Below are 12,500 nucleotides of genomic sequence, written 5' to 3' on the forward strand. Positions count from 1 at the left end.
TCTCTCTCTCTCTCTCTCTTTCTCTTTCTCTCTCTCTCTCCACTCTCTCCCTCTCTCTCTCCCCCTCTCCTTCTCCTTCTCACTCTCCCTCTCTCTCTCTCTCTCTGCCTCTGCCTCTCCCTCTCCTTCTCCCTCTCCCTCTCCCTTTCCCTCTCCCTCTCCCTTTCCCTCTCCCTCTCCCTCCCTCTCCCTCCCTCTCTCTCCCTCTCCCCTCTCTCTCTCCCTCTCCCACTCACTCACTCACTCAAACAAATAAACAAATAAACTCCTGTTCAGTCTGGCACCTTCTCCCACATCTCTCTTTAATAATTAGAAAACGAAAGAAAATGGCAACGGACTTAAGATAAGTACGTTCTTTCCTGTTCGTTATAAGCTTTGTTAGCTCTCCTCCGAAGCGAGACAACCAACACGTCTCTTGCAAGTAAATAAATGATTTTATTTTTTATCTTCCCGTCATTATAAGAAACTCCCCTTTCTTTTTCTTTGCTTTTTTTCTTTTTCTCCTCTTTATCCGTTCACACGTTTTTTTTTCTGTCGTTGTCCACTCTCATCATCCGATCGGAAGTCTCTCAAAGTCCCGTTAATCTCCACAAACTGTCCGCCACGTGGAGCGCATCGTCGAGGAAAATAAAAATAGAAGTTTGTCTCGCGTGGTAATTTCTTTTCGAAAATTATTATCTGGATGCGATGGTAGCGGTCATGGCTTACGGATGGTGGTTAATGCGATGTTTTGGGGATGTGATGTAGGGGATACGTGAGCACCGACGTGTGTGATGCTACAAGATGTGATCGAGGGGATACGTGTGCATCATTATTTCTTCTCCCATCATCCTTTACCGCTAAATGGCTCGGCTGTTTGTGGTTATTTACGTTCTATGATTGCTTATTTTTTTCGTTCTGTCTTGGCATTGTATTATTTTTAGATATTTTTATTTTTATTTATCTTTTCTGTCCGTTTGTCTGTTTCATGTTTTTCTCCCTCGTTCCTCTAGCATCTCTCAGCCTATCTCTCTCTTTTTTCCTTTGCTTCCTCCCTCTTTCCCACCTTTTCCTCCCCCCTCCCTCTATTCATCCATTCCTCTCCCTTCCATTCATTTATTCCTCTCCTCTCCCTCCTCCTCCCTCTTTCTCTCCCTCTCCCTTTTTCCAGCCCCTCTGCCTCTCCTTCCTCTTTCTCCTTAAAGAAATACCCTTAAAATCACACGAAAGGGGAGGGATGGGGGAGGGGGCAACGTAAGTAAAGATTTAGCGAAGAGAAAAAGACGTAAAAAAGAAAGTAATTTCTCGAAAGACAAAAGAGGCCTGGCAAGAGAGATTGAACGCTTAGGAACTCTGAGCTGGAGTGCCATTAAGAAGAGAGAGAGAGACAGGGAAGGAGAGAGAGCGAGAGAAAAGGAGGGAGGGAGAGAGAGCGAGAGAAAAGGGAGGACGAAGAGAAGAAGGAAGCAATGGAGGAAGGAAGGAAGGAAGACACACACACACAAACTCTCTCTCTCTCCGTCTCTCTCTCTTTCCCTCTCTTTCACTCCCTTTCTTTTTTCCCTATCTCTCTCTCTCCTCCCGTAATGCGCGCGTGCCTCAGCAGTGCACAGCAAACAGCACAAGAGCAAGAGTTTGATCAGCACACACAGGAAGCAGTTGCAGCCAAACGACCGTCCTGCTGCGTGCTGTGTGCTGTCAGAGAGAACTCATTGCATTCAGTGTACACAACTGCGGTGGTACATTTGGTGGGGAAGATTTAGAAGTTTGCGCTGATACATATCATGTCGTTTTGTAAGTGTGTACGATTAGGCAAGTATTGTATAGGTATTTGTGTATGCATATGCAATAAGTAATTTTTATGAGTTTATATGGTTATGCAAGTAATTTTATAAGTATGTATGGTTATACAAGCATTTTATAAGTATATTTTATTATACAAGTATTTTTACAAGTATATACAATTAAGCAGGTGTTTTATAAGTACATTTTACAAGTATTATTAAAGTACATTTTAGAATGTTATATGAGCACATTTTATAAGTATTTTGTAAGTACATTTTAAAGTATTTTGTAAGTACACGAGAACGAAACCAACAGACATGGAAACAGTTAGCTTTCGTACTTACATGACAGGCATAATTACACACAATCAAACAATCACGCATTTTTTCAGCCTCACGAGTGTAGGCCTATTTTAACAAGCCCTAGAGGATGGGGGGAGGGGGGGCGGCACTTTTTTTCTTGATTTTTTGTTTTGTTTGATTCTTTATTTTCTTAGTTTTTGGGTTTATTACGGATTTTATTTTATTTTATTCATTTATTATTTTTTTAAGCCATTTGTTTTAGCTTTGTGTTTTTAAAAAGACCGTTTATGTGATTTGAAACTAATGTATTGTTCAAGGTTAACTAAAAATCGTAACGTATTTTATTACTATTATTGTTTCGTATTGTATTGTTATTATTGTGATTATCTTTATTTTTTATGTATTCCTTTAAACACTTTATGTGCCGTTAACCTCAGTGCTTCCCCCTACCCCCCTATTTCACCCCCCCCCCCACTATCAACCACAATCCTCCTCCCTTCTTTCTCTTCTCTCCCTCCCTCCTTCCTCCATCATCTTCCCTCCTTTTTCTTCTCCTTCCCTCCCTCATCTCTTCCTCCCTCCTTTAATCCCCACCCTTCTTCCCTCCTTCCCTACTCCTTTCCCTTCTCTCCTTCCCTCCTCTCCTCCCTTTCCTCCTTACTTCTCCCTCCTCCCCCCTCCTCCCTCCCCTCAAGCTATCTTAATTATACAATATCCTACGCCCTTATCCTTCACCTCCTCCTCCTCCCTCCCTCCCTCCCTCCCTCCCTCCCCTTGTCCCCCTCCCCCCTTTTAAAATCCCGCTAGTTCCCTTAGGATAAAAGTTCGGGTTGAGTGACTTTCGAGAATGCTCCGTGGCGGTCACTGTACCCGAGGGATACTCTGTGTTCACTGTACTCGTCACTGTAACTTCGAGGGTATAGTGTCCTGTATTTATTTTCTTTTGATTTCTCGATTTCTGTCTCTCTTTGTTTTTCTTTCTTTCTTTCTCTGTCTCTCTTTCTGTCTCTCTTTGTTTTTCTTTCTCTCTCTCTCTCTCTCTCTCCCTCTCTCTCTCTCTCTCTCTCTCTCTCTCTCTCTCTCTCTCTCTCTCTCTCTCTCTCTCTATCTATCTATCTATCTTATCTATCTATCTATCCTTGTCTCTCTTTTCCACTCTCCCTTTCCCTCTCCCTCCCTTCGCTCTCTCTCACACTAAAGCCCTGTAAAGAGAGAATAAAAATCATCATATATAAACAAAAGAATAAATAAACAGATAACTAAAGCATAAAAAAAACGAAATGAAAAAAGTAAAAATAATAAAAGAAAAAAGTAAAAAGAATAAAAGAAAAAAGTAAAAAGAATAAAAGAAAAAAGTAAAAAGAATAAAAGAAAAAAGTAAATATAATAAAAAAATTAAGCTACGATCTGAATAAAACAATATACAGAATAATTAAATGCATGGATACCAAACGAAAAATAGAAGAAAAAACAAATAAAACAAACAAATCTGAAACACAAACAGCATCCCAATTACTCATCTTATTCATCTCATTATTTTCACCGGCATCTTTTCCCGCCATCAACTTGTTCGAATGGTCGCGCGCTCGGTTTCGCTTCTTTTTTGCTTCTTTTTTTCTTCCTGGGCAGTTATTTTCCTTGGCGGTTTGTAAGTAGGTGTCTGTCCGTTTTAAGTGTTTTAAGGTGTCATTTTAGGTGTTTCTTATTAGGTGTCCGTCCATTTTTTGGTGTTTTTCTTTAGGTGTCCGTCCGTTTTAGGTGTTCGGATTAAGTGTTTCTTCTCAAGTGTTCGTTTTAAGCGTTTCGATTTAGGTGTCCGTCCATTTTAGGCGTTTTAAGGAGGGGTGTATTGAGGAGGGGGAAGGTGTGTAGGGAGGAGAGAGGGAGAAAAGGGAGGAGGAGGAGGGAAATGGGAAGAGGAGGAGAAGAGGAGAGATGGAGAAGGAGAGGCTGGGTGGCACTAGGAGGAGAGAGAAGAGGAAAAAATAGACAGTGAAAAAAGGGGAAGGAAAAGGAGGGATGAAGGGAACACAAAACCACGAAAGATTAAAAAAACAAGAAAGTAAGAAAAAAATTCCCCCTAAAAAATAAATAAATAAAAAATGAAATAAAAGAGAGAGAGATAGGCCATGAATCCACGTTTTTTTTTCCACCACCATTCTCGACACCCGTCAGTTTCCTCCCGGTGACGCTAGAGGGCACACTCGCTCCGATGCCGCGTCCTGGAGCTGCCTTTCCCTCGGACTTCCTTTTAGAGGGATTTTTTTCTTCTTTTTTATTCTGTTTTATCTAATTTTATTCGTATATGTCTTTCTGTTTGTCCGTATTTTATTGTCTGACTCTGGTTTTTTATTTCTTATTCAGTTTCTCAGTAGGACTTCTCTCTCTCTCTCTCTCTCTCTCTCTCTCTCTCTCTCTCTCTCTCTCTCTCTCTCTCTCTCTCTCTCTCTCTCTCTCTCTCTCTCTCTCTCTCTCTCTCTCTCTTTCTCTCTCTCTCTCCTAATACATAGGGGTCTAGAGGATGGGGGGGGGGTTGTCGTGCGTACATACATATATATATGTATTTATGAATACACGTATATATGTATATATATATATATATATATATATATATATATATATATATATATATATATATATATATATATATATATGCATATATATTGTGTAAATATATATATATATGTATATATATATATATATATATATATATATATATATATATATATATATATATATATATATTGTGTGTATGTGTGTGTATAGTGTGTGTTTGTGTATGTGTGTGTGCGTGCGTGCGTGTGTTCCTGTGTATGTATGTGTTTGTTTGAATGTTATTGTTTCATTGTGTGAGCTTCATTTTTTTCCTCGTTTGCTTGTAGCCACTTAACCTATTTCATCTATCTCGAATCATAAAACCCTCAGGAGTGTATTCTAAAATAAGAAGTAAATAATAATAATTGAAAAAAAATAATAATGATAATAGTAATGATAAAGAAACATCAAGGATTTCCATTGTCTCGTAAGAATGACACAGAACGAGATGTGTGTTAGCGCGATAAGAAGGGAAACTGGGTGAGATTTTTATCAGTGTTCTTTTTTCGTCTTCTACAAGTATACTGTAGACGATAACATGAGAGGATGAGAGGAGTTTGTGTTAAAAAGAGGCAATGGGTGTATATAATTCAATCATATTATGAAAAATATGTGAGATGTATGTGAGAGAGAGAGGGGGGGAGTGAGAGAGAGAGAGAGACTGAGACTGATTTATTAAGATATACGAAAATTATTCCGTTTAATTCCCAATTTTTTCCTTCCTTATTCCCCCCTCGTCTTTCGCCAATTCCCTTCTATCTATACCAGTGGTTCTCTTCAAAGGTACGGACCACCATGTTGAAATCAGAAAATAATTATATAGAAAATTGTGTGGCATCTTTTTCAATATCAATGAAAGTGGGGAAAAATATTTGGGTACAGAGTTGATTCCAGGAATTTAAATTTTTGAGGGATTATAAACCGTATTGGACTGATGACGCTGGTCAGAATTCGATTTCTTGCCTATATAAATCCAAGAATATAAAGTTGTATTATCATTAAGACCTGAATTTCTGATTGCCAATGTATTTTTGAATAAGAAATGTATAGTAAAGCGATGAATGATTAATAATTTACTCTGATTCCATTTTCCTTACGGTATTTTCGATGAATTTAAGAATACCTTGTTAAATTTCCGCTTATTTCCAGATATGAAAAATGTTCCATAGACTTAAAAAACACCAGACCACCAGAATTATATGTAAAACCAGAGCACCATACACCATAGCATCGTAACACCATAAAACACCACAACACCATACACCACAGTTAGTGAGACTCGGGCCAAGGAACCGCGCACTCTACCGCAAGATGGCGCGCCGTTCACAATGTTTACGAAGGCGGCCATGCGAAGCCGCGGCAGCTTCACACTTCCTGGTGGCCCCCTCCCCCTCCCTCCCCCTCCCTCTTCCCTCTTCCATCTTCCCTTGACTCTTCTTCTCCCCCCCCCCCCTGCTCGTCATTCACAACCTCCTTCAACACCCCCACCCCTCCACCTGAGAGCCTCCCCTTCCTCCCCACCATTTCCCCTTCCATCCCCTACTGCCCCTCCTCCCTTCTCACTCCCTCCCTCATTCCCCCTCCTTCCTCTTCTTTCTTCTTCCTCCCTCCCCCATTCCCCTTCCCTCTCCCTCTCCCTCCTCCCTTTTCCCTCCCTCCCCCTTCCCTCTCCCTTTTCCTTCCCTCTCCCTTACCTCCGACCATTCCTCCCTAGAAGCCGGTACCTTATTTCATCTCGATTCTAATGTATGATCTCCCCAAAAAATAGATATAAAAAAGACTTTTTATATCTATTTTCGTACCCTTTGATGCGTCATAGTTTCCGATTTTTTTCTTTTCTTTTTCAGTCTTTTATTTTCGTATTCTTTATTGCGTATTGTTTGAAACTTTTTTCCCATCCTTTATTGCGTATTGCTTGATAGTTTCGTCTCTTTTTTTTTTCTTTTCTTTTTATCACATTTTTTACAAGTAGTTAATGGTTTGTAAAGTTAGTTTCCCCGCGGTCGGATGTCGATGCCGTTTTGTGCCGGCGGTCTCTGCGTCAGTGACCACAGTCCGGCGCCGTGTCTGGGAAGCCGGGTTTTTTCAGCTATATCAACTACTATGATCTTTGTAGGCGTTGTTACTTGTCGTTATCATTGCTGTTATTATTGTTGGAATTATTATTGTTGTTATTATCATTATTATTATTGTTATTAATGTTATTATCATTACTATCGTTATCTTCGTCTGTTATCGTTAGAACTAGAATTAAGATGACATCAATTAAATTAGAGAAAAGTTGCTATTATTGATACCATATTAATCACGAAGCTTTGACCTCCATCTCTCCTCTTCTACGAACGACTAGCAAAGCATTGAGGTCGTACTAAGGCAATATTTTCCCAGGCGTGGTAATGAACGGTCAGCTACCCCCCCCCTCCTCCCCCTCTCCCCTCCCCTAATCTGTGTTTACTCCTCCCTGCCCCTTTCCTTTCTTCTGGTCTGTGTTCACTCCCCCTTCCTTTCCATCACCTAATCTCTTTTCCCTCCCTCCTCCCTCTTTTCTCTTCTCCAGTTTGTGTTCATTTCTCTCTCTCTCTCTCTCTCTCTCTCTCTCTCTCTCTCTCTCTCTCTCTCTCTCTCTCTCTCTCTCTCTATCTATCTATCTATCTATCTATCTATCTCTATCCCTCCCCAAATCTCTTTTCCCGTCCCTTTCCCCTCCCCTAACTTCTGTTCTGTCTCTCTCTCTCTCTCCTCTCTCTCTCTCTCTCTCTCTCTCTCTCTCTCTCTCTCTCTCTCTCTCTCTCTCTCTCTCTCTCTCTCTCTTTCCCTCCCCAAATCTCTTTTCCCGTCCCTTTCCCCTCCCCTAACTTCTGTTCTCTCTCTCTCTCTCTCTCTCTCTCTCTCTCTCTCTCTCTCTCCTCTCTCTCTCTCTCTCTCTCTCTCTCTCTCTCTCTCTCTCTCTCTCTTTCTTTCTTTCTCTTCCACCTCTCTCCTCCCTTCCCTCTCCCCTCCTCCCCTCTCTCTCTCTCCCTCCCCTTCCCTCTCCCTCTCCCTCTCCCCCTCCCCTTCCCTCTCCCTCTCCCCTCTCCCTCTCCCTCACCTTTCTCTCAGGGTTACAGTGACTGAACCTCAATCACAGCCTGGCCTTCCTGCCGGATAAATACCTCACCATTTTTTACGTTCCAGTCATCAGTTACCCTCTAGTTACTCCCGGTTACCCAGTACTTACCGGTCGGATTCTCCCGGTTCGTTTCCTTCTCCATTTTCTCTGGTCGTTATTTTATTTCCTCTTGTTGGTTCTTGCGGTCTTCTTGGGTCGAAATCCGAGATCCATTTTCGTCTATTTATGTATGTGGTAATTCGGTTTGTGTGTGGGTGTGGGGGAGGGGGGTGCGTGGGTGTGGGGTGTGTGTGGGGGGGTGCGAGTGTGTGTGGGGGGGGGGGCAGTGTGCGTGTGTGTGTGTGGGGGGGCGCTTGTGTGTGTGTGTGTTTGAATGTGAACATGTATGTTTGTGTGGGTATGAATGTGAATGTGTTTGTGTCTGTAAATGTGTGTTTATACGTGTACGTGTATGTGCACTTATCCTCGCACTAGTGTACGTATATTTCTATCCACGCGCCCATAAACATCTACACGCATGAATAGAAATAACAAAAGTCTTCAACCCTTTAACGCTATGAATCTTTTATCCCAGAGTTGAATTGACGTTGATTTAGACGCCAGTCATGTTTCAGTCATGTCACATCGAGTCACTGTCCTCTGTTCTCCATGTCACTCATGTCACTTCCATTGAGATATCATAACTGTTAATGCTGTGTGAATAATTCCGATTCACCAGATATTGAAAAGCTATGTCGGTTGAGTGTTTATGGTGGGGAGACCTGGTGAATTTTTATTACCATTGATATTGATGTTGTTGTTATTATTATCATTATTATTATTGTGTTGTTGCTGATGTTATTACTACTATCAGTAATATTGTCATTATTATTATTATCATTATTATTGCTTGTTGTTGTTATAATAATCATAATCATAATAATAATGATAATAGTAATAGCAATAATGATAATGATAATAATAATGATAATTATTATTATCGCTTATTATTCTAATCATTATTGTTGTTGTTATTATCATCATTACTATCAATCTTGCTACTATCAATATCATTATTATTATCAGTTGCATTACCATTATTATTACTATCATTATTACGTGTTTACAATTATACATGTGCATAAACGTGTCGAAATCCCTACATGGACTTTCCTAACTCCCTTTCCTTTTCTCTCCCTCAGGTCTTGGACATCGGCTTCAACCTCATCACGCGCGTGCCCCTGAATGGGTTTCGGTCCGTCACGTCCCTGACCCTCCTCGCTCTGGACGGCAACCCCCTCAGCTCCGTCCCCGAGAGAGCCTTTGCCCATCTCAACACCACGCTTAGGGGCTTCTCCGTCGGTAGGTTTGGGGTTGGGGCTTGGTTGTTTTTTCGTGTTTTTTTCTTTTTTTGTGGGGGGTCCTTTTATTTATCTATTTATTCATTTTTAGATTTTCTTGTTTCTTTTCTGGGTTGTTTGTTTGTTTGTCAGTTTGTGAGCTTTTCTCTGACTGTTTTTCTCTCTCTCTCTCTCTTTCTCTCTCTCTCTCTCTCTCCCTCTTTTTCTTCTCCTCTCCCTCCCTCCCTTCCTTCCTCCCTCCTTCCCTCCTTCCCTCCCTCCCTCCCTCCTTCCCTCCCTTCCTCCCTCCCCCTCTCCTCTCTCTCTCTCTCTCTCTCTCTCTCTCTCTCTCTCTCTCTCTCTCTCTCTCTCTCTCTCCCTCTTTCTCTCTCTCCCTCTCCCTCTCCCTCCTTCCCTCCCTCCCTCCCTCCCTCCCTCCTTCCTTCCCCCCCTCCCCCTCTCTCTCTCTCTCTCTCTCTCTCTCTCTCTCTCTCTCTCTCTCTCTCTCTCTCCCTCCTCCTCCCTTCCCTCCCTCCCTCCTCCCTCCCTCCCTCCCTCCCTCCCTCCCCCCTCCCCCTCCTTCCCTCCTTCCCTCCCTTCCCTCCTCCCTCCCTCTCTCTCTCTCTCTCTCTCTCTCTCTCTCTCTCTCTCTCTCTCTCTCTCTCTCTCTCTCTCTCTCTCTCTCTCTCTCTCTCTCTCTCTCCCACCACGCGCTTTTTTCCTTCCTATGTATGTATTGTATGATTATCACATCATTTCCCTCGTGCAGTCAAGGCTGTATCTGAGCTGCCTTCGAACAGCGGGGAATTAATGAGAAATTTCTGCCGGCTCACTGATGCCTGACTCCTCTTCGCTTGTGCTTGCAGGCGGGCGGTTCCTGCAGTGCGACTGCCGCGTCGCGTGGATCACCGAGTGGATCCGCGACTACGACCTGCAGGTGACGTCGCGCGAACGCAACCCCCAGTTCTGCGGACAGCCGCCAGAGCTCCGCGAACGCTCCTTCTACCAGGTGAACCCCAGCGAGCTCGCCTGCAACGCCTCCGTCACCGAGGACCCGCTGTTGCCGCCCTCAGAGGCTACCACGACCTCCGTCAGGACGACCCCTACCACGACCTCCACGACGGTCACGACCCCTGAGACTACGACGACTCAGGCATCTTCTACCACCACCACCGCCACCCCCGCCACCCAGCGGTCGGAACCTGACGTGAGATTTCGACACTTTTTTGGCGGAAGAAATTTTGGCTTTGCTTATATTCCTCCCAGATATCCCCTTTTAGCTTCCTTATTTCCGTTTTCGACGATTCCTCTTTTTTGCGTTTTTGTTTTGTTTCCTTTTGTTTAGCTCATGGATGGAGCAGTAGAGAGATATTAATTCCACTGAGCAACTTCAATCTATTAACGTAACCCCGTCCTTCAGCCGTAACCCCTTCATCCCCCCTCCTGCAGGCCACGTCTTACCGCCCGGGCACCGCCGTCAGGCCCGACATCGCCAGCCGCTCCGACGAAGGCCCCACGGGCGTCGGGAGCGTCGGCAGCATCCAGCGCGGCCCCGGGGGAGAGAGTCCTTCTGGAGGAGGCTCTGCAGGACGCCCCACCTCCTCCTCGTCGCCGTCCTTCGACCTCCCCCCCACCAGGTCCCAGCAGCGCCCCCCGAGGATCGAGCGCCCCCCGTCGCAGCCCGTGCCCTCCGCCTCCAGGCCCAACCTCGTGCTCAGGACCAACGAAGACGAAGGCGCTGACGACTTCTTCGGGGCGAGGGCGCAGGTGCCCTATGTGGAGGAGGTGAGAGGGGGGAGAGGGGAGAGGAGAAGGGGTGAGGGAAAAGGAGAAGAAGGGAAGTAGAGAGAGGGGAGAAAGGAGATTTAAGAGAGAGAAAGTGGAGGGAGAGAGGGAAGAGAAGAGATGAGAGGAAAGAGGAAGAGGCGAGGGGAGGGGGGAGAGGGAAGAGAAGAAAGAGGAAGAGGGGAAAGGGGGGATTTAGAGGAGTGGTGAGAGTGAAGAGAGGGAAAGGAAAGTAAAGGGAAAATGAAAAGGAGAATAGAGAATGAAAGATATAGGAAAGAACAGTAGAGAGAGGATATTTACTTTATTATCATGCCACATCATTATTTTCTTCATTATTAATCCACATCATTCATTCCCTTATTAATTCACATCATTCATCACTTTATTATTGATACATATCTATTTCTTTATTATTAATTCACACCATTCTTTCTTTTACTAATGATCCTTACCATTTGCCCGCAGGTTATCGTTCAACACGCCTACAGGAAGGACAACTCAGTCATTATTCAGTGGGATTCTGAAGTCTCCAATATTCTAGGCTTCAGGGTGGTTTACCGACTCTTCGGCGACAAGAATTTCAAGGTAGGATTTTAGTTTCATTTCCTGAAGTCGTTTTAATTTGGTAACGGTTTAAATTTCACATACATTTTGGCATTTAGTAAAAAAGTATCGGTGCGCGAAAATGGAGGTCATGAAAGAAAACGTTTACCATTACCATTTACGATGGTAGACTATGATAGTTTTGGGTGTTTTTACGATTTCCAGACGCGAGTCCTATTCTTCATATCTGGGTCCATACCATCTATCCATATAACTACAATCAGTAACTTTATATACAATAAAGTAAACAAAACTAATTCATCCTTCATTCGGTAGCTGGGTCCTCCCCTCGCAGCCTCAGAGCGGGAATTCAAGATCAAGAACGTCCCTACCCAGGAGTGCATCGTCGTCTGCGTCGTGTCCTTGGAGGATGTGAACGTCACCCCTAGCAAGTAAGTTCTCCCCCTCCCCCTTACGCCGTTCCCCGTCTCTTTCATCCGTACAATTGAATTTAAGGTTTATTTAGCGCCTGTGAAATATTGATATTGAGGTGTATTGATATATGGTGGGGTCCTATAGAAATGTTAGAAATTGGGGTTTCTTTTAAGTGTTTGTGGTGATGGGGTCCTTTTGAAATGTTGAAATTGGGGTTTATTTTAAGTGTTTCTGATGCGGAGGTCCTTTTAATGTATCGAATCAGCCATTTCATGTATTTGTAGGGAGTCCCCTTTTGAAATAGGCGTTTTTTTAATCTGATATACCCTTTTTTGTATTTTGAAGATGAGTTTAATTTTATTAGAGCGAATTGCTGTGATTATAAATTGTGTTAGAGGCATATAAATAATTAGATCCTGACTTTAAAAAAAAGAATACATGCCGACACTCATCCACCTCTCCCTCCCTCCCTCTATCCTAACCCCCCCCCCCCCCGCAGCGTCCAGCACTCCCAATGCCGCGAGATCCGGACGGAGACGTCGGCCGCGATGCACATGGACACCATCATCATCGCGGCGTCGGCGGCCATCTGCGGCACCGTCATCATCGCCGTCATCGTCTTCATCTGCTGCAACCGGAAGCGAG

The 12,500-nt window shown here is 43.6% G+C and overlaps 1 protein-coding gene across 4 annotated transcripts in view; it reads left to right on the forward strand.

The window, feature by feature from the left end:
• haf (leucine-rich repeat and fibronectin type-III domain-containing protein hattifattener) overlaps positions 1-12,500 on the forward strand; it is a gene marked incomplete at its 5' end in the record, with an annotated part of 47,772 nt that overhangs the window by 28,168 nt on the left and 7,104 nt on the right. For all 4 annotated transcript variants that reach the window (XM_070136716.1, XM_027360485.2, XM_070136718.1 and 1 more), the window contains 6 exon segments: positions 8,952-9,111; positions 9,956-10,296; positions 10,539-10,874; positions 11,343-11,462; positions 11,757-11,872; positions 12,355-12,500. The exon segment at positions 12,355-12,500 is cut by the window's right edge and continues 186 nt beyond it. In XM_070136716.1, coding sequence (XP_069992817.1) covers positions 8,952-9,111; positions 9,956-10,296; positions 10,539-10,874; positions 11,343-11,462; positions 11,757-11,872; positions 12,355-12,500 — 1,219 coding nt within the window.

The sequence above is a fragment of the Penaeus vannamei genome, chromosome 22 (assembly GCF_042767895.1).
Source record: "Penaeus vannamei isolate JL-2024 chromosome 22, ASM4276789v1, whole genome shotgun sequence".
Taxonomy (NCBI): domain Eukaryota; kingdom Metazoa; phylum Arthropoda; class Malacostraca; order Decapoda; family Penaeidae; genus Penaeus; species Penaeus vannamei.